The following is a 27,291-nucleotide window of genomic DNA, read 5'->3' as shown; positions in this document are numbered from 1 at the left end:
GTGGTGTGGTGGCTAGTTTTCAGAATCAGAAAAACTGCTCAGTCTTTGAGAATATCAGCTTTTATTTTTGAGACTATTATTACACTCTTACTGAGTATCACAAAAACTGTGTCTCTATTATTTCTCATAACAGCATAAGGCCTGGCCATATTTCAGTACCTGGTTTCAGAACACCTAGTTAAAAAATGAGGGGGAGAGAGGGAGAAACCAAAACCTGCAGTTGCTGAATTACGCTATTTATAATGACATTAGATATTCACAGTCATTACAGGAATATTGTGCTTTATGACCCTTACGATTTACTGGGAGAACCAGGCAAGATGTGTAATACTTCACAATTCACTTGCTAACACCCTCTTGGGGCTTTGGCTTTAAGATGCTGCTGGGAACGGCCCCACCTCAAACAATGGAAATTGGCTAATCTAACCATGTCCTGTTTGGCACCTGGCTTGGTATCATGAGCCCAGATCCAAAGTCTCATGCACTTCAGAGATAAAAGCTCACATGGATAGTTAGATGGAAGTGGTTTACAGCTCCTACTGTTCACTCGGGAGAGCAGATACTTACCCAAGGCCTCAGGATATGCTCAAGAGCCTCAAAGGATGATAAAGAGGCTGTTAGCATATTCCACATAAAAAGATCACAACCCTCCAGTCTTGAATCTGACACTGACCTGGCCAGCTTCTGCTTCTCTTGGTCATTTCAGACTGCTGAAAACACTTCTTGCACTATCGACGTTATGCAGATACTACTGGAAAATCTCATCCTGCTGAGAATGCATAGGCCTCCCTTCCTAATTTGCATGATTCATTCTGCCTTAAATGCCACTGTCTCGTTTCAGCTCGCAGTCGTGCCTGGGACAGCTCTATACATCCCGCTCTGGAGCTCCCACCTCCACAGAACATTCCTGCAGAGGGGGGAGAGCTGCCATATGCCAAGGCAGTAGCAATTTTTGACTCACAGTCAAAAGCATACAAAAAAGTCAGTCTGCAGGATTTTCTGCCATATGGATGAATTGTAACTTGGCCTTTTCTCTAGCTGTATCTCATTAAGCAAAAGGAAAGAAAAAGGAGAGGGCATTCTGTGCTTCTTTGTAGCTCTTTCCCCAGAGTTCATCTTCATTTGAAAGACAGCATTCGATTCTGGTACCTGAAAAACCAAGGCAGACAGAAGGAAGTTGTAAGGATCCAGGTGATTAAGGAGAGTGTCCTGTCCAGTTCAACAAGTTTTGTTTAGGTCTTTTACACTCTGAATATGACTTCTTTCAGGGAAGAGGGAGGATTATTACAGAGAGACAGGACTGGTTCTACTGGGCTCAGAAAGACCAGAGTAGAATCATATAATATTTTGGGTTGGAAGGGACCTCAAAACCCATCCAGTTCCACCTCCTGCCATGGGCAGGGACACCTCCCACGGGATCCAGTTGCTCCAAGCCCCATCCAACCTGGCCTTGAACCCCTCCAAGGATGGGGCAGCCACCACTGCTCTGGGCAACCTGGGCCAGGGCCTCCCCACCCCCACCACAATTTCTTCCTAATGTCCAATCTAAATCTTTCCCCTTCCAACTTAAAGCCATTCCCCCTCATCCCATTACTACACACCCTTGTAAAAAGCCCCTCTCCAGCTTTCCTGGAGCCCCTTTCAGCACTGGAAGCTGCTCTAAGGTCTCCCCACAGCCTTCTCTTCTCTAGGCTCAACAACCCCAACTCTCTCAGCCTGGCCTCAGATGGGAGGTGCTCATCTCTGTGGCCTCCTCTGGACCTGTTCCAACAGTTCCATATCCTTCCTGTGCTGGGGATTCCAGAACTGGACACAGGACTCCAGGTGAAAAAGAACTGCACCTTCCACAAAGTCTGTAATGGCCCATTACCTAAAGTAAAGCTGTTTAATTACTCCACAGACTGCAGCATTTTGAAGGTATCACAAACAGCACTTCCCTGATCCTTGTGTATTCTGCAGTCCATTTTGCACAGTATCAGAGGTTTGTTTAATCTGAGACTTCGCTGGGATTCTGCCTTTATTTTCTTACAGAAACTAACACGGTATGAACATGATGCAGACATTTCATAGAATCACAGAATGTCCTGAGTTGGAAGGGACCACAAGGATCACTGAGTCCAACTCCTGACCCTGCACAGGACAACCCCAACCTTCACATCATGGGGCTGAGGGTGTTTGCCAAACGCTTCTGGAATATTGTCAGCCTTGATGCCGTGACTACATATGTGTTTTTGCTTTATAGATCTAATACCATGGCTGGTGTACAAAGAGGAGAGCAGTCAGACACAGGTTTAAAAGCTATAAAGATATGCAGAAACCTCAAAGCTGCTCCGCTTCCTTACGATCTTCCTCAATGTAGAACGACGTCAGGAGGAAAAAGCATCCTCCGAAGACCCCAACAAAAGCACAGAGGATGAAGCTGTACTGCATGCTCCAGAAACTCCACTGGAATGAGTGAGCATGCTTGGCCTGGATAGCATTGGAGATCTAGGGAGTGAACAAAGCTCTCATTAATCTGGGATAGCATCAGCACCCTCTCTTGGTTTAAGCAGACTGTTTACAGGCACAGGACAGACATTTGATAATGACCTTTACAATTTCTTGATGTTATTTGATAACTTTATACCCCCCTAATCAGCAACAAATGGACAGAAACAGGGGGTAGCATCAATACAGGCACAAGGAGCAACACTCATTAAAATAGGAAAAGCTGGGAATTAATTTGAGAGATGAGAGTGGGATCTGCTTTCAAGCCAAAAGGCATTGGAGGAGCCATGGACTGACATTATGACAAACTGGGAAAAAAGAAGATATCAGGCAGTTGGTTTTTTCACCGACTAGAGGGTGAGGTTGCAAAAGCTATAAAAGATACCCATGAATTTTATTTTTGTAGACAGAATGAGAAGCTGATTTCAAGGAACTCAATAAGATTCAATACTTAACCCAGGAACTTAAAAATTCTTCTTAGCATAAACAAAAAGATGAATGTTGAATGCAGTGATTTTTATGACCACATTTGTTCTTGGTGGTTAAAATATGCTATATGACTTGAAATACACAAATATGAAACTCTTCAACCTTTCCTGGGTTTAGTGTGATTATTTATGACAGCTTAGGCAGGTAAGAGCAAGAGCAACTCTAAATGGGCACCTAGGGACTACATCAAGGATAATGGCCAAAATACAAACCTAATGCATTTAATTTTAAAATCCTTAGTAAGAAAATCTTTGAAGCACAGAGGGAAGAAAAACAGGCTCTGAAAACGTCTATTCCCTGACCCTCTGGTGGATGAAAACCTCCACAGGAGCTGGCAATGTGTGCTTGCCGCTCAGAAATCCAACTGTATCCTAGGCTGCATCCAAAGCTGTGGGACCAGGAAGGCGGAAGGAGATTCTGCTCCTCTGCTGTGCTCTGGTGAGATCCCGCCTGGAGCCCTGTGCCCAGTTCTGGAGTCCTCATTACAGGGAGGACATGCAGCTGTTGGAACGAGTCCAGAAGAGGCCAAGGAGATGATGTGAGGGCTGGAGAACCTCCTGTACGAGGCCAGGCTGAGAGAGTTGGCATCATTCAGCCTGGAGAAGAGAAGGTGGGGAGACCTTAGAGCAGCTTCCAGTGCTGAGAGGGGCTCCAGAAAAGCTGGGGAGCAACTCTGGATCAGGGAGGGTGATTTAAAGCTGCAAGAAGTGAGATTGAGATGAGATCTTGGGGAGAAATGTTTTGCTGTGAGGGTGGGGAGGCCCTGGACCAGGTTGCCCAGAGCAGTGGTGGCTGCCCCATCCCTGGAAGTGTTCAAGGCCAGGTTGGATGGGGCTTGGAGCCCCTGATCCAGTGGGAGGTGTCCCTGCCCATGGCAGGGGTGGAACTGGGTGGGCTTTGAGATCCCTTCCAACCCAAACCTTTCTATCACTCTCTGTCTCACCAGCCAGTTTTTAAGCTAAAGGATTAGCTGAAGAAGGTTAGTAAACAATAGCAAGACACAAATGCAGAAGATTTGGTGGTTAACCAACAGCACTTATGCTCAGCATTGGAATATCAGTTCACAGAAGCATTCCAGAAGACTATGTTCTGCCCACTGCATAGAACCCCCCTTGGACACAGAGGAAATCAAAATTCCTGGATTTATTGTCTCTGTTCTTTGCAAAGCTGCAAGGTTACCTGAGGTTATTCTCATCTGGATAAGCTGTTTTTGTCTTCACACTTTTCAATTAGCTACTATTTAAGGCAACTGCATGCCAGGTGCTGCACAAGAAATGTTCTACACACAGATCCTAGCAGGACGCAGCAGCGCATCCAGCTGGAAGCCTCAGTTCTCCCTGCGCCTCAAAGATGGCAAAGAACAGTGGGTAAGGGACACAAGCATTTTTGTCTTTCAGGCAGGCAATATAGACCAACAGAATAGTCAAAGGAGGCAGAATGGATAAGACATTTCAGTTACCAAAATACCTCCTCACATTTTTGCATATTCAATCATTTTCTATGACACAAGAGTTTCAGTTATTGTGTTCCCCTCCAACACAGCCAATTCAGTGCCAGGGCAATAGTTTCATAATATACACCAATGACCAAAAAGATAACTTTGTTTGCCATAAAGAGAGAGCTGGCATCTCAGAAGGAGAGGGCTGTCTTCTCTGCCAGACAGACTGCACAGTTAAGACTCCAATTTTCCCCATCTGAGGACAAGGGGGATCTCCTGTCTGGCTGGACCAGCAGCAGCTGCACTTGCAGGCACAGCTCCCACAGGCGTTTCTGTCTGGCCCTGCCTAACCCTAACTCCATTAACATCAGACACAGAAAGAGCAGATACTGCTGAGGTAAATTTCTTGAAATAAACTTCCATACAACCAAAGCTTTAAAGCAACAACAATGACGACGATAACTCATTCTCTCTCCCATGTTCTGTAGAACAGAAATCATAGCATCACAGAAGCACAGTATGTCCTGAGTTGGAGGGGACCCACAAGGACCATCAAGTCCAGCTCCTGTCCCTGCACAGGACACCCCAACATTCACACCATGGGGCTGAGGGCCTTGGCCAAACACTTCTGGAATATTGTCAGCCTTGGTGCTGTGACTGCTTCCCTGGGAGCTGTTCCAGAGCTCCACCACCCTCTGGGGGAAGAACCTTCTCCTGGTGTCCAACCTAACCCTCCCCTGGCACAGCTTCCTGCCATTCCCTCGGCTCCTCTCCTTGGTCCCCAGAGAGAAGAGCTCAGCACCTGCTCCTCCTCCTCATGTGAGGAAGCTGCAGAGCGTGATGAGGTCTCCTCTCAGTCTCTTCTTCTCCAGGCTGAATAGACCCAGAGACTTCAGCCGCTCTTCACACTCTTCCCCTCTCAACCCTTCCCCAGCCTGCTTTGTCCAGAAGCATCTGAGATCAAGTACATGAAGGAAGGGAAAGAAATTGAGGTCTCAAGCAATATGGGAATCCAAGGTTAAGGTAATTTGAGACTTTGAATGCCAAGTCGTACCAAAAGGCAACCACAGCAGTCACTCTTGTTCTGATTTTCAAGAGACTATTGACTAATTGCAAGATTTCAATCTTAAGACTTGAACTAAGGTGCTTAGGTTTTATGGTATTTGATTGATTTCCATAAATTCTTCACATACTTGGCAGAAACTGCTTAAATCCAAGTACAATCCAAGTTGCAGAAGTGTATGCCTTTGAAAATTTATGAGTTTGCAAATTTAAAATCAAAATAATTTGCTACACACTGCCTGGAACTACTCACACCTGTAGGTAGAATATTATAGTCTACCACCTGCGGTGTCACAGGACTACAAGTGGCATGCAAGTAAAAATGTTTAGAAAAATGTCTTTCTAGTCTCAAAGCCAACAGCTTGAGTCATTTCTAGTTTTGGAGCAGGAAGTGCCTACAATTCTGACTGCCTGGTTTTCAGTATCCAAAAGTTTTAGCCTAACAAAAGCTCAATAAGCAGAGATTTCACTTACAATCCCAATGAGATATGGGCTGCCTGCATCTCCCAGCAAATGGCTCACCAAAATCTGCAGGGCAATGGCTGTAGACTGCCGTCTCGGTGTCACAACGTACTGGAAAAGAACACAACCCACAAGAGGACAAAGATTAACAGAGTGCATCTCAGGAATGGCCAACTACTCATATAACATCCTGGACATGTGAATATATTCTTATATATTTCAGAATCATAGAATCATAGAATAGCTTGGGTTGGAAGGGACCTTAAGGATCATCCAGTCCCACCCCTGCCACGGGCAGGGACACCTCCCACTGGATCAGGGGCTCCAAGCCCCATCCAACCTGGCCCTGAACCCCTCCAGGGATGAGGCAGCCACCCCTGCTCTGGGCAATCTGGGCCAGGGCCTCCCCACCCTCCTTGTAAAAAATTTCCTCCATCTACTCTAAATCTGCCCCTCTCCAGTTTATACCCATTGCCCCTAGTCCTGTCACTCCAAGCCTTTGTGAACGGTCCCTCCCCAGCTTTCTTGTACTAGAAGGTCACTATAAGATCTCCTCGAAGCCTTCTCTTCTCCAGGCTGAACAAGCCCAACTCCCTCAGCCTGTCCTCATATGGGAGGTGCTCCAGCCCTCTGATCATCTTTGTAGCCTCCTCTGGAACCATCAAATAATAATCAAACGTTGTTTATAACTTTGGAGACAAAGAAGTTATCCTGAATAAAAGGGTGCACTGGACAGTCTGTTGAGAAAAAAAGCATTTAAAAAAATCAACACACATGGGGGAAATGACAATAAAGTAGGAATAGCAGGATGCTCTTGCCTCCATTCACAGCAACTTGTACAGACTCATTTGGCCACACAACTAAGAGAAAGCTTGCGGTCATCCTGATTTAGGAGATCCAGCACTGACAGCCTCCAAGAAAGACCTTCTGTGACACTGTGTCAGCAGGCGTGGGCAAGACTGCTGGGGGAAACGGGGGAACCTGGACCCTGAGGTAGCAGCCACGGCTATAACGGATGTCAGCTGAGACCTTGCAGACCACATGAAGACAGAAGGAGGGGACCCAACCTGTCAGAGCACAGGAGGCTGATGGTGCTTTGATGACAGCTTTGATGGGGAAAGTTTGCTGCTTGTAACTGAACAGCACCTGATGTCCAGCTGCTCTAACAGCAACACTACAAAATGAGTACACTTTTGAGTGCACAGAGCTCAAATAACAAGTTGAAGACGATGTGATGCTCATCCAGCCCATCAAAAAGCATCACATATGTTAGAACTAGTTTTTATTTTTTAAAATGCAATATAGTCATTTGGGGGTTATGAGGGCTTTGTGTTTGTGCTACTGAAGATCAGCTGTGCCTGAAGTTTTTCCATATAATTTGTGTCTCTCTTTCAATAATACATTTAAGCAAAAATCATACACAGCTTTAGATGAGATCTTAGGCAGAAATGTTTTGCTGTGAGGGTGGGGAGGCCCTGGCCCAGGTTGCCCAGAGCAGTGGTGGCTGCCCCATCCCTGGAGGGGTTCAAGGCCAGGTTGGATGGGGCTTGGAGCCCCTGATCCAGTGGGAGGTGTCCCTGCCCATGGCAGGGGTGGGACTGGATGGGCTTTGAGGTCCCTTCCAACCCAAACCACGCTATGATTCTATGAATAAGATAGATAAATGCCACTATCCCTACACTCCCTGATAACAAGCCCTTCCCCAGTGCCACACAGGGACTTTGAACCAGCCACAGCACCCAGCCTGTCCACAGTGACTGCCCAGCTACCCACTGCGTGACATCCTACACACTGTCATCTCCTAGGAGATCCCAGTCCAGATGCCTTGACAGACAAGTAGGGCACCCCAGACAGATACAGTTTGCAAACCCTGCCTGCTGTCTCTGGAGGTTTTGGAGATCCTCCTGCAGACAGCATGACAAAGCTGTCAGCTGAAAAAGCAGATGGCACAGACAGGCTGGGAAACGCTTCTATACCTCCCAGGGCACTTCCAAACAAAGGCGGGGACGTGTTGGTTGCCTTCCCAAATCCCATATTAGCTTCCAGTTCTAGCATCTCCTATGCTTTTAGCTGCCAAAAAACTAGAAGGGAGTGTCTCATCACTCCACAGACAGCAAACTTATTTCATAAGGGACACTCCACATACAATGTATTGTAAGACAGGCAGCCACAGCACTTCTTCGCTTGCACATTATGACTGTAGTTGTACAGTAGATACCCTCATGTTTACAGCTGAATAAGGGGCACAAAGATTACTACATGCAATGCATCTCGATGTATTAGCCACAAAGAAAGAAAGTCCTTATCATTCAGTCAGCATCTTCCTTTGTCTTCAGCTCCACAGGTTGCACTATAACTGAATTCCTAGCTACATTGTCTGGCTAGTAGTGCCATGTGGGAAGAAAGAAAAATCATTTTCATGGCAAAATAAGAACATGCATTAGCAAATCCAGCCACATTATTAGCAAGCCTACCAATTCACAGGGGAAACAATGCGAAAAGAGAAATTACTGTTGTTATCTTTGGCACCCTTCAGTCAGTGTAATAGCAGTAATACCCTTAACCCATGGCATTTCAGCAGGATGAAACACAGCTCCCAGATAAGATTGCCACTGAATGAGCAGGCATCCACACATTTAGCTGGATTCCATCATTTTTTTCTGATAAAACAATTAGTAACATTTAGAACACCACAGATTGACTCCAAAGCATGTTCACGGTAACGCACTGGATGTCTGCTCTCGGGAACACGCCGCTACAGAACTCTGCTCTGCCAAACCTTCCACCTTCCCACTTGTTGCCAAATGATGCAACATTGCTTGTGCCTAAACTCCGAAGTTTCTAAAATAAATACAAATGAGAGGTGTTGGTCACTCAGGAGACAAGACCTTCCTCCTCTTATGGTTTTATATGGATCCAAGACATGGCAAGGATGCTCCAAATAGACTTCTTGTGGGTGGTAATGCGATGCAGCATTCCCTGAGCAAGCCAAGACGTAAGCAATTGAACTGAATGAAAGCACAGCTCCACCTCTGCAGCCTGGGTTCAGAAAGGAGCTGACAGTAACCACCTGCCTTGCTTTCCCCATTCATATCAGAAGTATCTAACTCAGTGAGGTCACCTTCTTCTTTAACAATGACAGAGGAGAGAATTCAAATGCAGGCGCAGGAGTTCAAAGAAAAGTCAATTGAGAAACTTATAAACAGTCTTTCAGCGGTGCCTCAGCTGATGTAAAGAGAATGCTAATTGTAATAGCACTTGGTTCTGTTGCAAAAACTCAGTGATTTCAAAATAAGGGGAGACCTTAGAGCAGCTTCCAGTACTGAAAGGAACTTCAGGAAAGCTGGGGAGGCACTCTGGATCAGGGAGGGCAGGGGTAGGACAAAGGGAACAGTTTTGAGCTGCAAGAGGGGAGATGGAGATGAGATCTTAGGCAGAAATGCTTTTCTGTGAGGGTGGGGAGGCCCTGGCCCAGGTTGCCCAGAGCAGTGGTGGCTGCCCCATCCCTGGAGGGGTTCAAGGCCAGGTTGGATGGGGCTTGGAGCCCCTGATCCAGTGGGAGGTGTCCCTGCCCATGGCAGGGGTGGGACTGGATGGGCTTTGAGGTCCCTTCCAACCCAAACCATCCCATGATTTTAGGACTCTACAAGATGGGGCCCACCTGTATAAAGTGGCGAGACTTGCATCACTGGGGCCTCCCAGAGGACTGTGACTGATGGATCTGGTTTCCCGTTTGGTGGCTGCCCCATCTGTTGGGTGTAACTGTGCCACAAGATGCATGCTTTTCACATCACTCCTTTCTAAAGCAAGTTACTGATGACAGAATTCAAATTAAACACACACCACTGCTGTTCTTTGGGCTTGTGGTGTCAGTCCTGGAATCCCCAAGAGTCTCACAAGCATCACTGCTTGCCTAACGCTTTGGCAATGTAGCACCACTTATGAATCTGACTTGCAAGTGCTGGAATTCATCTGCACTGTAATCCGCAATAAGGGAACTTGTTCAAAGAGTGATGAATTGTAATGGAATCAAGAACTTTACTGAATACTGACTTTCCCTCATTTGGAACATCTTTTCAAACCATTGGAGGACAAATAGAAAATCTCTGATAACAGACAGCAAGCAACCTGCTTTCTGGTGCAGGCCATTTTCCAGCAGACATCTGTCCTGCTTTGAGCTAGGACAGAGTTAATTTTCTTTCCAGTAGCTGCTGTGTTTTCGATTTAGTATAAGACTAATGTTGAGAATACACTTTTACTGAGAGAGAAACTGCTGGTTAAGGGCTAAACTACAACAACATCCAACAACACAGAACTGTACAGAAAATCCAAACCAGTGTGGGTACCAGAAGCACTAGAGAGTCCCACTTGCATGGTTTCACCTAAATCAGTGCATCTCCTTTCCACAATGAGCTTGGACTCCTGCATAACCACACCTACCCTGCCACTGGGATCTTTACACAGCAGAAGGGTGCACCGAGAAGGGTGTTCTTACTAAGAACCCCTTCAACTCTTCCTAGATGGTGAAGGTCCTTCTGGCTGCGAAGATGCAGCCTTATGGCCAATACCATGTTGAGAAAAGCTAAAAAATGAAAACAAGGAAATAGTTTCACTAGCACTTACCAACAGGATGTCTGTCACAACAGCCCAGTTTACAGACAAAAACAGTTCTCCAAACGCAATGAAAATCTGCAAAAAAAAAGAAGAAAGCAGTGACCACACACTGTATTGACCCCATTTGTGAAGATGAAGACAGGTTTACTATGCTTATCTATGTAAGAGTTGTTGTTCATACTCATCACTTTATAAATTAAACATCTCTGTCCATGCTTATCAACACTACCTTCATCTTAAAAGGGGAAGGAACCAGGGAAGGTGTGTGAGCTGCTTTGTATCACAAACCCTCAGCAGAAGAGCCAAAATAGGAAACATATACCAATGAGCTGTACTGAACTGCTGAACCCAAGAAGAAGGAAGCAAAAGCCTGTGAAAACAAATATTCAGTATGGGTTCAAACAAAGGTCTCCATTTCTTCAGGTTTCAACTGAAACCAACAGAACATGACTGGGCCAGTACAAGTGTTCTGAAAGTCTCCTTCAGAGAGAGAACTTCCAAAATGAAACAGTCTCCAAGAGACAGGCAGCCTCAAAACCCTGGTGCCCTAATTCATCACAGATGGAGACTCAGACCTACCCATGGCAGATCTTGCAGCCAACAGAAAATACCAGCCCTTCATTGTCTCAATTCAAGCTAATGCTCTCTGAACGCTCTTGGAAGATCCAAATTCAGCAAGGACTTTCCATTTCCCCTCTGATTCCATATAAATAAAGCTTAAATGTGCTTAACTTAGGCTTGCAGCCAGTGAAGTGGTCAAAGTCGTACTCACAGAGGAGTTCTAGGCAAATGCAGACGTGCAGATCATAGAATCATAGAATCATAGAGTCATAGAATAACCAGGTTGGAAGAGACCCACCGGATCATCGAGTCCAACCATTCCTATCAATCACTAAACCATGTCCCTCAGCACCTCGTCCACCTGTCCCTTAAACCCCTCCAGGGAAGGTGACTCAACCCCCTCCCTGGGCAGCCTCTGCCAGGGACCAATAACCTTTTCTGTGAAAAATTTTTTCCTAATGTCCAGCCTGAACCTCCCCTGGTGGAGCTTGAGGCCATTCCCTCTTGTCCTGTCCCCTGTCACCTGGGAGAAGAGCCCAGCTCCCTCCTCTCCACAACCTCCTTTCAGGTAGTTGTAGAGAGCAATGAGGTCTCCCCTCAGCCTCCTCTTCTCCAGCCTAAACACCCCCAGCTCTCTCAGCCGTTCCTCATAAGGCCTGTTCTCCAGCCCCTTCCCCAGCTTCGTTGCTCTTTGGACTCGCTCCAGAGCCTCAACATCCTTCTTGTGGTGAGGGGCCCAGAACTGAACACAGGATTCGAGGAGCGGTCTCACCAGTGCCGAGTCCAGAGGGAGAAGAACCTCCCTGGACCTGCTGGCCACGCCGTGTCTGATCCAAGCGAAGATGCCATTGGCCTTCTTGGCCACCTGGGCCACTGCTGGCTCATGTTCAGTCCCTGTCAACCAACACCCCCAGGTCCTTCTCCTCCAGGCAGCTTTCCAGCCAGACTTCTCCTAGTCTGTAGCACTGCATAGATGAATCGTGCTATACTGTGATATACAGGACCTTATGCAAATTCTATCACTTGTGCCGTAGATAGCAAGAGATAGCGCAGGTCGAAGTGAAACAGGAAGGAGACAAACAGATTTATTTAAATCCAGGTTGACACTTTAAGAATAACAAGATGCAAACACAACAAAGCAGAAAGTTGTGAAGACTTCCAAACTGCTCCTAGATACCATCAATGGAACAGATGACTGTCTGCCTTCATACATCAAATGAGAGATTGGCCTACCTCCCTTACAGGAATCTTGTGATGTTTAGCACTTTTAAAGTGCTGTTTCCAGTTTTCCCTTCTTTTTCCAAGTCATTTAATCTCTACAAGCCCCTAAGAACAGCACATGTCACATCTAATGCAAGAAAAGACAGTCAAACTCAGCTTTAGAAAGTAAGTTACACTCTCAATCTATAGTTTGAAGAAATAGCAATTAATGAAAAACTATCCATGATGAAAAAAAAATGTGATATTCTGTGGCCAAGGCCTCATACTCCAGAGAGTAACTATTCCATACAGAATTGTGTTAACATTAGAGACACGACTTTGTTTGCTTTTCTCTCCTAAGGTCTTGCGCAGATTGCAGTTGTGGGGTCACCAGAAAAATCTAACCCAGACAGTTTTGAAAGGCAATAAATCATTCTACAGATTGAGTCAAGATATTCTGTCTAAAAAAATATCAACGTTATATTTTCTCATTCAGAATAAATGCAAACTGTTTGAATAGCTGGCATACTAAGCTGTCCAACTGCAAAACAACTGCAATCAACAAAGAGGAGAGAGGAGTTCGTACTTTTCTCTGCTATCCTGGAAGTACCAAGGGAAGGGAGAAGGGCTGGAAAACAATAGAGCAATGTTATATCTAAATCACAGAATCATAGAAAGATTTGACTTCGAAGGGCTCATTCAGTTTCAACCCAACTGCCATGGGCAGGGACACCTCCCACTGGATCAGGCTGCTCAAAGCCTGGAGTAGATTTAGACATAGCTTCCACTGAGACAACAAAGCCAAGTAATTTTTCTCTGTCTTTTCAAAGGTAGTCCTTAAATCAAGAACTGGGTGTCCAGAAAGAGGAGAGAAATCTCATGGCTTTTCAGCCCATCTACCTGAGCAGAAACCCTAGAAGTCCTGCCACATTTCCATGTTTACTTGTGAATTCTTGTGCGTTGAAACATTTCTTCCATCTTTGGCCACAGTTGATTAAACCTGACTCATTCCCTTTCATTATCCACTCAGGTAAGTGGAAAGTACCATACACAGACTACTGTAATTGCATGCTGAGGCAGAGAGGCTTTTTCGCTTTGATAGCTTCCACACTGGGAAGTGATGGAGACAGGCTTGCTAATGCCAGCGTGCATGAGTGGACAGTGATGGGAAAGCCATTTTCCTGCCAGTGTCCCACACAAATGGAAGTTTTGTTTCAGTGGGACCTTCAAATGTGATGCCCCAGCTGCCAGAGCACTCCAGTTCCCACGCGGGTGTGCCTAGCATCAGATCTCGTTTAGAAAGCAAGGAGAGACATGGCTGGTGCCAGAGAAGGAGATCGTTTTCCAGCTGTAGCGGTAAAAGCATGAGAATCATAGAATGTCCTGAGTGTGAAAGGAGCCATAAGGCTCATTGAGTCCAGCTCCTGTCCCTGCACAGACACCCCAACATTCACCCCAACATTCACGTGGGGCTGAGGGCCTTGGCCAAACGCTTCTGGAATATTGTCAGCCTTGGTGCCGTGACTGCTTCCCTGGGAGCTGTTCCAGAGCTCCACCACCCTCTGCAGGGAGAACCAGGTCCTTGGATTATGTACAATTTCTTACCACTGCACATTGTGTCAGAACATCTGCATCAAGCACACCCAAAAGGAAGATAAAATGGCAAAGTCTCTGGTTAAAATATCAACTGGTCTGCCCACGGCAAGAAACTTAGAACACAGTTATCTGTATCCCGGTTCAGAATTGCCTTCCAGATAACACACTGCTGGAAAACAGAATGCTGTTTGCAACAAGAGAAACATTTTAAACAAATTTCTTTTTATCAGTCCTAATAAAAGATGTATTTTGGTATTGCAGACCCAATATATTGATTCCCTTAGCTAACACAGGCTGACAAACAGAACTGTTGGCCTCCACCTCTAATACAACCAAAGAATATACCCGAAGCAGGGCTGTGTGGGAACCTGGGAAGTAGAGAAAAGAAACGATCAGTTCTTTCAGCCCTCAGATCTCCACTCCTAAATCTAAAAACAATTTTCAATTTCACATTTTTTTTTGTGTATGCACACTCAGACATGCAAATCCATTTGTTTTTTCCCTTGGTGTAAAGGCATTTTTCCACAGGAACACACATTCCTAAGGAGCCAAAAGGAAAACCTCTTTGAATGAGTGTTATTCTTTAAAGCTAAAAAACCTGCCAAAGTACCCTTTTGCAGAGAAGTGTTGATTATTGTAATTAACTTCACTTGGATCCTCTTATTTATGTAAATCATGTTAATCGTGGCTATGGAGTCACAGGAAAAAAGGTTGGAGTCTTTCCCTAGCTGTTACCAGATTATACTTAAAATAAAGTTTACATTCAGTTCCCTTCACAGGGATTTTTTGTAACTACTTGTCATTCCTACTAAGATTCTGGTTTTCCCTTTACTGAGAACAGAATTTAAGTGATTTATACTTCAGTTTGCATTGCCAAAAGCTTGACTTTGAAGATCAGCTACTGATTTGGGGCTTTGAAGGTGATGGCTAAATTATTCTTAGCAAGAACTGTGTGTGCTGTACAGTCACAACCAATGCTTTAGTATTCAGAGAGCAAAAATAAATAAGAATACTAAATTAGTCACATAGTATTAAAAATTAACATAAGATTGAGACTTCCTTTAACTACATTTCTGGATAAGGGACACAAGCTCCATGCAGCCAACTGCAGAGGCTCACTGTTCTCTTCTTTGGCGTGAGCAGAATCTGCTGGTCCAAGGCCCAATTTATAACACTGCCTGCCTGCCCTTTATACTGGACCAAGAGATGCACAGCGTGGCTGTCCTACCCCCTGCCATGGGCAGGGACACCTCCCACTGCATCAGGGCTCCAAGCCCCATCCAGCCTGGCCTTGAACCCTTCCAGAGATGGGGCAGCCACCACTGCTCTGGGCAACCTGGGCCAGGGCCTCCCCACCCTCACAGAAAAACATTTCTCCCTAAGATCTCATCTCAGTCTCCCCTCTTTCAGCTCAAAACCATTCCCCTTCATCCTACCCCTGCCCTCCCTGACCAAGAGTCCCTCCCCAGCTTTCCTGGAGCCCCTTTCAGCACTGGAAGCTGCTCTAAAGAAAAGCAGCTTCTCTTCTCCAGGCTGAACAACCCAAACTCTCTCAGCCTGGCCTCGTACAGGAGGTTCTCCAGCCCCCAGATCATCTCCATGGCCTCCTCTGGAATCTCTCCAACAGCTCCATGTCCTCCCTGTGCTGAGGACTCCAGAACTGGACACAGGGCTCCAGCTGGGTCTCACCAGAGCGGAGCAGAGGGGAGAATCCCCTCCCTCACCTGCTGGTCCCTCTGCTTTGGATGCAGCCCAGGACACGGTTGGTTTCTGGGCTGCAAACACACTTTGCCAACTCATGTTGAGCTTCTCATCCACCAGCACTCTAAGCCCTTCTCCTTGAGGCTGCTCCCAATCCATTCTCTGCTCAGCCTGTGTTTGTGCTTGGGATTGCAGAGAATTCTGCAAAAGCCACCCCACACCTCCTCCTCCTCTTCCCCCTTCATGTTCTCCTTAGGACCCCAGAAGACATTTCGCTAATGATAGGTTAATTGGCACTTACAAAAGTGGAAAGGATGTTCGTCTGGGCCACCATCAGAGCTATGTAGAGGCACAGAGAAGAAATGAACATGCTTGTGGCACAGATCAGAGGATCAGCTTTATTGTTGATCTTCCTTAATCTTCTTGCAACTTCTGCCCCAGCAACAACACCCAAGATTCCTGTCCCGATGGTGATGCCTCCAAATATAAGGCTGGTGACAAAGCAAAGGATTCAGTTGAGCATAGTAAGACCATACAGGGGGAAAAAAAAAAAAGGTGTTGGCTTATACGTTGAGTTTCAGAGGGATCTTTAACAGGGAACTCAAATTTTATTCCACTTGACCTAACGCTCACATTCCTTCAAAATGGATTTAATCCCAAGCCTCAAATGAAGCTATGATTCTGCAACAGAGGCTCTGTCTTTACAGAGCAGGTGTCACACGCCCAGGCTCAAGAGGACTCTTCTCTGTATGACCTGGCTTGGACATCCTCTGCTTTAGAGGAGACACTGTCGTCTTTGTTACCTTGTGAACCAATCTACTCAGTCATCCCTAAACCACAGATGGAATAATCCTGTACTACAGTCTGCTGCCTTGGAAGGGATCCTATCACGTGGAGTTACATACATCTAAATTATAACCTTCGAGCTAGTGCAGCTGAGATGAGTCACTTCTCTGACTATGGGAAACATCTACCACTTCTCAACAGAGTTCAAAGAATATTGAATAGTTAACTACCAGGAGGTCCATGTAGTGTTCTGTGAATGCAGAACCTCAAATGCCACTCAGCTTTGTGCATCTGCAAATGCAAATGCGTTCTCCAGGAATAACAAGTTCCTGTTGTAAATGTACATGTTTGAACAGCTTAGAAGATTCAGCTTCCAAAGGGACTTCCATATATGCTTTTCTCTCTGTCCCAAATGAGATCCTAATGGCAAAGCAAGACTCTGGCAACAAGACCAGTGCTGCCACTGATTGTATAATGCATCCTAATTCTCCTGGAGCAAATGAGGACAGGAGCATTGTGTTCAGAGCAGAAGTGCTTCTAGACATTTCAGTGTAACAAGGTAAATACTGTACCTTTTCCTGAGCTTCCTGCAAAGCAAAATAAACAGCTAGGATGTGACCTATTGCTTTAAACATCAGTGTATCTACTTTGTAATTTCTTGCTGGCTGATTAGGAAGAACACAATAATTTTACAAGAAAAAAAAAATAGGGTGTTTCTACAAGATAACAAACTTCAAGCGTACTTGTCTTCTCCCAGCAGTTCTTCATGTTTCTGATCCATCACCCACTAGAGCTTAAGAATAGCAATACCAATTGTCACCAGGCAGAATAACTGCCTTGGAGACCTGTCCAGAAAAGACAAGTTCCAAGGTGACATGAGTTGATCAAAGCACTCATAGAATTGTGTTTGCAAGGTTCATGTGCTGTAAATTGCAGCTGAAATAAACCAGCTGCAACAGCAAAAACTACATCTAAGCACAGTTCAACTGGCAGGGAGGAGGAAAGTACTGAAGCCTAGTTCTGTGGAAGGTTCCTATGGGATCTTTTAAGGTCTGAGAATGCTCTCTTACCTGCCTGATCTGTTTTAAAGTGTCTGCACAAAGACCTGAAGAAAAACTTCATGCTGCCTATTTATCTCCCTTGAAAGCATTGAGACCCGAGTCAGCTGTGGTGCCATTTGAATTTGTGTTTCCAGGGACTCTAAGTGACACAGCCCTGATCCTTAAATAAAGCCTGCAACTGCTGAACAGCCAGAGGGGGAAATGTCCTTAAAGTATCCCTGGGAATATGCAGCTCAGCTCCTCCAGCACCAGGTACAGGACTGACACAGTTGTTTATATTGCATTTCTTTCTACCCCTTTGGAATAACAGTCTAAAACCAGCTTTATGCTGCTGCTGGCACTGGCCTACACCAAGGCCATTTTTAAAGCATCCTGTAAGAAGCAGTACATGAGGTTAAACTATCATTTGACTTCCCTGAAGATCATGTCTGTTCTAGCAACACGACTGAGGAATAATAATTCAGAAGATGGATTAGAAAACAGAAGATAGCCTAACAACATCAGCTTAATAAAGGAAGTATCTCAATTCTATCTGCTAACAGATAGAGTGAAACGGTTTGAACTGCTCAGCTTCCTTTCTCTGCCTACTTGGAGCCAGGGTCCCGAGCTCACTCCTTTCCTCACTATATGCAGGTTTTTACATCTGCAAACTCGCTGTGCTTACTGTATGGAATCATCATAGAATGATAGAATAGTTTGGGTTGGAAGGAACCTTAAAGCCTACCCAGTTCCAATGTACCTGCCACGGGCAGGGACACCTCCCACTGGATCAGGGGCTCCAAGCCCCATCCAACCTGGACTTGAACACCTCCAGGGATGGGGCAGCCCTGGGCAACCTGCACCAGGGCCTCCCCACCCTCACAGAAAAACATTTCTCCCTAAGATCTCATCTCTATCTCCCCTCCTGCAGCTTAAAATCGCACCCCTGCCCTCATCCTCTCCCCGCCCTCCCTGATCCAGAGCCCCTCCCCAGCTTTCCTGGAGCCCCTTTCAGCACTGGAAGCTGCTCTAAGGTCTCCCCTCAGCCTTCTCTTCTCCAGGCTGAACAACCCCAACTGTCTCAGCCTGTCTTCGTATAAGAGGTGCTCCAGCCCATTATGATTACTTCAAAGACCTTTCCTGTTATAAATTCCCCTTGCTCATCTAACATTTAATACTTATTCATGAATCTTCATTGGCCTGGGCAGCCTCTGGAAGCTGAGCTCTGTTAGCAGTTACTCACAAGGCCAGGTTATCCTGGTTCGATGTAAGAATGTGATACCAGATCAAATTCATCGTGCTTGCTTTATGCTGGGAGTCACGATGACCTGGCCAACAGGGCAGGAGTTTTCAAATCAGAATAACAAGAAGATAACACGAAAGTTACCACGCCACAGGATCTAAACACACTCAAGTGGGTATTTAAGTAGCTTGGTGTGCACAGCTGATTGTCAATTCAAGTCTCCTTGATAAAGCTGCTCCTTTTTCCCACAAGTGTTCCTATATCTTCTTCATAGAATCATAGAATCACCAGGTTGGAAAAGACCCACTGGATCATCGAGTCCAACCATTCTTTCCACCTTACTCAAATACAGGTGGCAGCATCTTTCCAGTTAACCAGAAGATTATAAACAAACAAACAAATAGGAGTGCCTCAGCAGACCTGGAAGCAATTTAATCTAACATTCACACCCAACTGCCTTCACAGGAAGGGTTTGCAGTCACATCCCGCTTTCTGCCTTTCGTCGTGTACCCCTCACCTGTTAGATGAACTACATGATTCTTGGAGGCACGGTGTCACGAGGCCCTGAACAATCTGAGCTCGGTAAAGAAACAGCGGAACCCACATTCCCAGGGCTCCGGTAACGAAGGCCATGGCAGTCAGACCCAGCGAGGACCAGACAAAACTCCAACTGAAAGTAAAAAGAAAGAAAGTAGAGATGATAGAAAGAACAGGGTGCGAGGAAAAGATAAAGGCTACCTGCAACACTCAGGGTTTCAAGCAATAACAAAACAAATTAATTCAGACATCTTGTAATCAAAATGCCCTCCCTCGAAGACAGGAACTGTGATGAGGCTTTATCTATGAACTTCAACAGTAAAGCACTAATTTGGATGAAGAGTGTGACCTCCTGATTTCAGGAGTCTTGGTCTCTTGCTGTTTTCATTGCCAGCTTTTGCCTAAATAATTGCTGTGAAAATTTTCTTTGCAGAACTGCAACAACAGAAAACAGGCAAGAATTTAATGGCTTAGTAGCAAAATGGAAGTGTTCTACATGCAAATCTAAATGCCTCAGTGTGGTTTTAAGTTATGTAACTAGCATAAATAAGACTAACATCTGGGTCTTCCTAACTGTTAAGGCCCGGTGGCTGAAGCACTCCCTAACTCTACCTTAGTAAGTAGAGTAAGTTTGGGGCACTTAATCAGGGAGTGCAGGGATAGCATGAGGGGGGAATGGTTTTGAGCTGCAAGAGGGGAGATTGAGATGAGATCTTAGGAAGAAATGTTTTTCTGTGAGGGTGGGGAGGCCCTGGCCCAGGCTGCCCAGAGCAGTGGTGGCTGCCCCATCCCTGGAGGGGTTCCAGGCCAGGTTGGATGGGGCTTGGAGCCCCTGATGCAGTGGGAGGTGTCCCTGCCCATGGCAGGGGTGGAACCACATAGGCTTTGAGGTCCCTTCCAACCCAAACCATCCTGTCATTCTATGATGATTCCATGAAGCAAGCACTAGAAGGAAAGTAACTTTTTACTGGTCTCTTTCAAGCTACAAGTCCCCTTTGAGGTTGATAGGGAGGTATGAAAACTTAAGACTAAATAAAAGTGCTGCAAATCACCAGGGATCACACTAGAGGAGCTGCTAAGACATGATCCTAATCCTTCAACTTCCAAAGATACAGGGCTCTTTGACTTGATTAAAAGTGGAACTATTCATTTTTTGGCAACATGTCCTTATGCTTTGGAAATCAATTGCTGAAGAAAAAGAAAATTAATACCTGTTTTTACAATACTGCTGGGGGCTGTAAGGAATATCTTTGTAGGAAAACAACTTCAATATTAATCCAGTTGAAATGCCAGGGAAGATCATTTCTGATTTAGGAAAGTTCATTTTTTATTCACTTCAGACTGTTCTGCCTACAACTTCTGATTCAACAAGCTGGATCTCTAAGGTACGTGCTGTCCTGGATGCAAACAGGATGCAAATCCAATTGTTAATTAGAAAAGGCCAGATCCTCTAGAATCATAGAATCATAGAATAACCAGGTTGGAAGAGACCCACCGGATCATCGAGTCCAACCATTCCTATCGAACACTAAACCATGTCCCTCAGCACCTCGTCCACCCTTGCCTTAAACACCTCCAGGGAAGGTGACTCAACCACCTCCATGGACAGGCAAGGCCCCAGGGAAGCAAATCTCTAACAAAAATCATTGTACAGGATCCTGGGGAGCAGCTGCAAGCACAGGCACCATGCAGTGGCTCTGGCACAGGGGCCCACGGGCTGCAGGGCACCAGCAGTCAGCAACCTGCTGTGATCAGCATTTTACTTTGTCCTGCAGGTCAACTGGTTAAAACACCTGTACTGCTACTTTATAAACCATATCAGGGTTCTACAGGCGCTGACCTCTGTAGCAGAGGCACAGCAGGTCTCAAACACCATACACAAGCTGCCTGAGACATGCTCTACCAATCTTCCTTAAGGACCAAAAATTACAGAGAAGTTACGCTGACAAAATAAGCACTTTTACCAACCTTGCTTACCCTAGTGTTAAAGCAAGAGGGAAGGGAAAACTGAGTAGAAAGTAAAGCTGCATTTTTAACAGAAAGGGTCACTGGGCACTGGAACAAGCTGCCCAGGGAGGGGGTTGAGTCACCTTCACTGGAGGGGTTTAAGGGATGGGTGGACGAGGCGCTGAGGGACATGGGTTAGTGATTGATGGGAACGGTTGGACTCGATGATCCGGTGGGTCTTTTCCAACCTGGTGATTCTATGATTCTAAATAGGAGCACACTACCAGCATAACTTTGCCTCCTTCCCTGGCATCAAAACAGGAGGACAGCAGAAGCAAAGACATTTTTGATCTCTTGTCTAACATTGCTGTAAAACAGTGGAAGAAAGAGTTTAATTAACAGTGTTCAATCACCTTGTGCACAGCACGTGATACAAAGGGATTTGGTGGTCATATTTCTAATAGTGGAATGGTTGATCCTCAATGGAGGGAACCTTCGTTGCTGAAATCACTTACTTCTTGGCAAGAGATAGGACATCCTGGCACCAAGTCGTCTTGGCAGCTCTGTGTACGCCTGGTTTCTCAGCCGCTACTCGTATTGTGCCAGAGATGCTCAGCGCTCTGTGTGCTGCTGTCCTTCTCTGGGTCCTGTGAGGGACCAGCAGAATCAGAAGAACCAGTGCTAGAGCTCCCATGCAAGGAGTTATCTGTGGACACAAGGCTGGTTAGATCTTATAGTAAAAACTCTACAGCAAGTCAAATACAGTGCTAGAATTACATATTAGGAAATTGCAGATACATGCAGAAACAGATGGGACTTGCTGCTTGTAGGTCATATTTCGGAAGAAGAGGAGTGACTTTGGTGATTTATGGTGATCTTTCCTACTCATCACACAAATTCATGATCGCTCCCTCTGATTTTGGAGAACAACATGTGAAGAAGGAGAACGGTGCTGTAGTACCCTGACCACCAATGCAAAACTGTCTGACGCAGTCATCGCTGTTATCCGAATAACATCAGTGACCATTCTTCCTCTCTCATCCTGTTCTTGCTAGTTAATTTTGTAGATAAGTTAGGTGGGAAGATTTAGATGATTAGGAAGAAATGTTTTGCTGTGAGGGTGAGGAGGCCCTGGCCCAGGTTGCCCAGAGCCATGGTGGCTGCCCCATCCCTGGAGGGGTTCAAGGCCAGGTTGGATGGGGCTTGGAGCCCCTGATCTGGTGGGAGGTGTCCCTGCCCATGGCAGGGGGTTGGAACTGGATGGGCTTTAAGGTCCTTTCCAACTCAAACCACTCTATGATTCCATAATGCTGTGAAAGTACTTCCAAAGCACTGGGTGTTCAGTATGGAGAGACATTGTGATAACGTGACCAGAAGAGGAGAGGGTTTTTTTCTTGAAATCCTCAAATAACAGAATTTGTCCCAACAGCATTTCAGAAAACAAACTCTTTATTTTCATAGTCATGCTACCAGTAGAACAGTCATTTTACCTCCAGTTTCCTGTTTGAGGAGGTCTCGGTGAACTGACAACCACTCCCAGTGTGTCCGCAGGTAAGAGGAACATCAGCACCTGCCCTGGCTGCTGTGTGGCTTGCCCTACACTTGCTCTCATTCTGCAAGAGCTGGGCATAAATCTACTTGTCTTGCAGAAAGAGATCAGTCAGACAGCAGAAAGTCCTTCCACTGCTTAACTTTTTTAACACAATGAACATAAATAATCTAAATCCCAGTGATGATGGCTCAGACCCATGAGGGAAAGTGAATAACTCACCCTGAATGCCCAGTGCCAGTCTTCCGTGGCATCTGCCATGCCAGCTGCTAGGACATAGCCAAGACCACTGTAAGCAACAGAAAGGAATAATCAGTATGATTATTCACCATGATGAAGTCTGGTGAATTCTTGCTGGCTGAAATGACATGTCTTGCCAGCTAAGGAGAGCCTAGAGAGTATCCTGTCCTAGTTTCCAAAACAGATAAATAGAAACAACCCTCCTGGTCTGTGCTAGTCTGCTTGCCAGCCAGTTAGGAAAAAAGAGGCTAATCTCCTCAGAGCAGACTTGAGATGGTGGCAGCAAAGTCCTACATCCCCCTTGGAATACACATTCTGCAGAATGACACTGCAAAACCAGACCTGACAGCCCAAAAAATAAGTTTATTATTTACTCTTCTCTGTGCTAGCCACGTGAATGAAGCCCTGCAGGAATTCTTTTAGGTTTAAGCTGCCTTCTGGGCTTAGCCTCAACTGCTTTAATAAAGAGTAGCCCTCAAGCCACCTAAAAAGCCCTCCTCCACCTCTTCCTTAGCCACCATCTCAATTTAACTAAAAGAGGAGAGAGAAGCACCAGATCTTCCTTGGCAGACATTTAATGGAGGGCTCCTTAAAAATTTGTCAAGCAAACAAATACCTGGAAGCTTTTGTTTTCCAAAACCCAGAAATGAATTACCCACCCCCATGCACACCGGTTCAATATTTTACTCCTATAGGCCTATGGGTTTTCAGAGTTCAGATTCCCCCCAAGAAAATGTTTGGGGAGAAAAGCAAATTTTTCTTCACGGCAAGTATAGGAATAAGCCCAACCAGCTCTATTTAAACATGCTAAGAAAGTGACAAATCCTTTTGCAAGGGCAAATGAAGCTGGACATATATAAATATACACATACACATGTCTAGTCAAGGCTCAGGGTACATTGACTTGCAGGTGTGGTCAGACAGAGTTTCAAAAGACAGCCCAGTAACAAGCAGGAAAGCCAACCTTCCCACTGGAATGAAGATGTAGAAGATAGATAACATTGTGGTCCTTTTCCCTTCCTCGAACAGGTCTGCCATGATGGTAGGTGCTACTGTGGAATAACTGGCCGTGCCAATGCCAACCAATCCTCGTGAAAGAAAGAATAGCCAGGAATACTGCAGGCAAAAGACATATTACAGTCCAAAACTGCCCAAGTAAAAAAGAAAGCTTACTGTTAAAGAGGTGCATCATAGAGGATCAAATGTACTAGAGGAAACAATAATTCCAGTGCCTTTTGCATATGTCTCTATTCCCAATGCTCACACCTACTTCTTACCCATCCCACTGCTGCACTTGCAATGATTTTAGTGACACCCAGAGGGAATTGCAGGGTAGGGTCGATAGACCAGAAGCTTGCTGAACAAGCTGCTACTCTGTAAGGTCAGAATCAACAAACATTTGGGATAAAAATAAGATCCCATCCATCACAACAGTGATGCGAGGATCCTCTACTGCCCAGGCAGGGCTCCATCCTCCATCCAGCATTCCTGCACAAAGTCCATTTAGTCCAGGCTTGGGAACTGAGTGCTCGCTGATAGCTTTTCCAAAGGTGATCAGAGAAGGACTTTATCAACTCCTGCAACATGAATGCGGATTATTTTCACAGTACTCTCTAAAAAAAGCAACATACCGATTCATTGATGAATGAACTGCCTAATGTTACACCAGACCAGAAGAAAATACCGGCTCCAAGGATGATTTTCCTATTGTACCTGTCACCGAGGTATCCAAAGATGGGGGCAGCCACCATGTAACACAAGATGAAGACTGGAAATCCAAGAAGAAGCAAAGAGAATGTTGATCAAATTGTTTTCATCACACGTACTCCTCACCCTTCAGACACACTCAGGCTGTTTTATAGGGCAGAGGTTAAAGGCATGTAAAGAACAAGTAGGCAGATTGATATTTAGAGAAAGGTAAATGCAGATCAAAAAAACCCTACATATATATTACATGTGAATTGTTCAAGTTCTGTGTTTCTTGAGAAATGCCTTCATCTTTTGTGGTTCACATACTGAAGGATTTTTAAGGACTTGGCTCTGAACCAGTGTGTTTCAGTTTTGCATTATACTTAGCCTGCCCACAAGTGGAAGCGAGCAACACCACAGCCAAGCAGGAACTCGAAGAAATAGGTAACTAGTTTGGTTTTTTTTAGGAACAAAGCACATAGACGCAAGGCAAAGTAAACTGTCTGTACAGAAGAGATTGCATTACCTGTGTGCAGAAGACCTGTATCCCCATCACTAAGCTCGAAGTATTTCTGTATATCTAACAGGATCCCTGCAACAGAAAAAGACTAAATTCTATTCATTTGCCAACTCAAAGGTTTATTGGAAGAAGGCAGTTTGCAAGAACTGCAGCACAAGCCCCTCCCCATCTTGCTATTTTATGTAATAATTACTCTACCACAAGCACAGATAGACAGAGAATTAAAAATTTTTATCAGTATTGATAAAATTCACAATCTTCCACTGTATCAGTCTCATGAGAGTCAGTTTACCCACTATTTCAATGACAACTCTTCTGTTTCTTTTGTACCATTACTACATAAGCACAGGGACAGTTTGCAGATCGAGGTTTAACGGACGTGATGTGGAACAAAACGGTGGCAAAGCTTTGCAGCCAGGAGATTGCTATCTTCACTCAGCTAATCTCAAAATGTTCTTATTAACCTTAAAATCATAGAATCGTAGAGTGGTTTTGGTTCGAAGGGACCTTAAAACCCATCCAGTTCCCCCTCTAGCTATGGGCACGGACACCTCCCACTGGATCAGGGGCTCCAAGCCCCATCCAACCTGGCCTTGAGCACCTCCAGGGATGGGGCAGCCACCACTGCTCTGGGCAACCTGGGCCCATCTCTTCTCCAGAGAAAGTTACTTGACACCAGGAGTCATATATTGATTTTTTCACTAGCAGTCTCGCAGTATCATGCAGCCTTTGCTCTGACTTTTTCCTTCTCTCTTTTATGTGTGGGGAAGAAGTATTAAAAAAAAAAACAACAAACCAAACAAACGCTTAAACTCCTTTCCTTTCCCTTCCTCTTCTCTTCCCTTCTGTTCTCTTTCCTCTCCTCTTCTCTCCCTCAGTTTTTAAAGATACTGACTGAATGTCTTAAATTCCTGAATGGTCTAAGTAGTAAAAATAATTAGTTTGTGTACTGTCTCCAGACATTCATTCCAAGCCATCCTTTGGGTTTTTTCAAGGTTTTAAAACATTTATAATTTCCAGGCCACTCAGAAGGAAAATACAGCAAGCTCAGAACAAGTGTTTCCTTCTAATTTATAAATCAGCATCATGGTAGATGCTTAGAAGTGATGCTAAGCAGCAGAATTGACACAGAGCATAGTTTACGTGGGAAGAAAAGCCATAGATCCCCACCAGTTTACTAGAAGTGATGCTCAGCTGTTCACAGCTAGGTGAAAGAAAAAAAAAAGTTTAAAATCATACTTTGGAAGGAGGAAATTATTTGTTGTAAATTTGGTAGGTGATGCTTACGGAAGTGGGTTTCTGCTCCCCTTACACAACCATGTTACACTCTTCACTGCAGAAATCACACAGCAGATCAGGAGGAAGTTAAGCCTCCCCTGAGCAAGCTTGCACAAAGATAACATAATTTTTGTACTGTTAATGGGAGGAATGGCATCACTGGTCTTCAGACAAAGGAAAGCCTTATCTAAAGGACTGGAATGCTAGCTCCAAAGAAGAGCTGCTAAGCTGCTGTACACAATAAAGGGAAGCATCTTAGGCCAATCTCTGTAGGATTCAGACACAGAAAGGTGCTCAGTACACTGCATCTGTTCATAGGAAACTTAGATTAAAAAATATGAATCATAAGCGCTTAACAGGTGTGACTTTTACAAGCATTCTATCAACCATTAACAACAAATTCTTCATTTATTGCTCTTTCAAGATTTATAATTGGAAGTTTCATTAAAAAGATGACCAACAGGCGAAAGCTGATAAGTGAGAAAGGTTCAAAAGACATAAGACACATCCTTACTTAAGAAAATATTTGTAACTACCGAGTTGTGGAGAACTTAAATTCCTTCTTCTGTAGAAATAGAAAAGAAGCACTCACCTGGTACAATAAACCAATCCATGAAGTTGATTAAGTTTCCATAGCACAGCACTGCCGCTATCAGGTAATCTCGCCTTGGTGAATCGCTCTTCGACATAGACACGCATGGCCCTTGGCTCACATGTGCTGCTGTAGCTCCATAATTCCTTTCCTCAGGAGGTGGCTGGGACTGCAAGTTGGTGTTTTCACTGGGGTTTTGCATCTTTCCCACTGCATAAAGGCACCGTAGACGAAGTGTTTCCTTAGCACACCAAGCCACA

At 45.1% G+C, this 27,291-nt stretch overlaps 1 protein-coding gene across 2 annotated transcripts; it reads right to left on the bottom strand.

Annotated features, from left to right (window-relative positions):
* Positions 1–117: 117 nt before the first annotated feature.
* On the bottom strand, positions 118–27,291 carry LOC138729601 (protein spinster homolog 3-like). Of its 2 annotated transcripts, XM_069873974.1 has the most exons (12): positions 27,032–27,291; positions 25,168–25,233; positions 24,584–24,720; positions 23,917–24,068; positions 22,935–23,001; positions 21,679–21,869; positions 19,197–19,349; positions 15,912–16,101; positions 10,562–10,627; positions 5,951–6,049; positions 2,319–2,487; positions 118–1,149 (listed from the first exon to the last, which is right to left on the bottom strand). In XM_069873974.1, exons 1-11 carry the CDS (start codon positions 27,231–27,233, stop codon positions 2,320–2,322), a joined length of 1,491 nt encoding a protein of 496 aa, XP_069730075.1. In that variant the 5' UTR covers positions 27,234–27,291; the 3' UTR covers positions 118–1,149; position 2,319. The 2 variants fall into 2 exon arrangements, with proteins under 2 accessions (XP_069730075.1, XP_069730076.1); XM_069873975.1 differs by lacking the exon at positions 19,197–19,349.

This window comes from Phaenicophaeus curvirostris, chromosome 21 (genome assembly GCF_032191515.1).
Source record: "Phaenicophaeus curvirostris isolate KB17595 chromosome 21, BPBGC_Pcur_1.0, whole genome shotgun sequence".
Lineage (NCBI taxonomy): Eukaryota > Metazoa > Chordata > Aves > Cuculiformes > Cuculidae > Phaenicophaeus > Phaenicophaeus curvirostris.
This window is presented reverse-complemented; position numbering and strand designations above follow the sequence as displayed.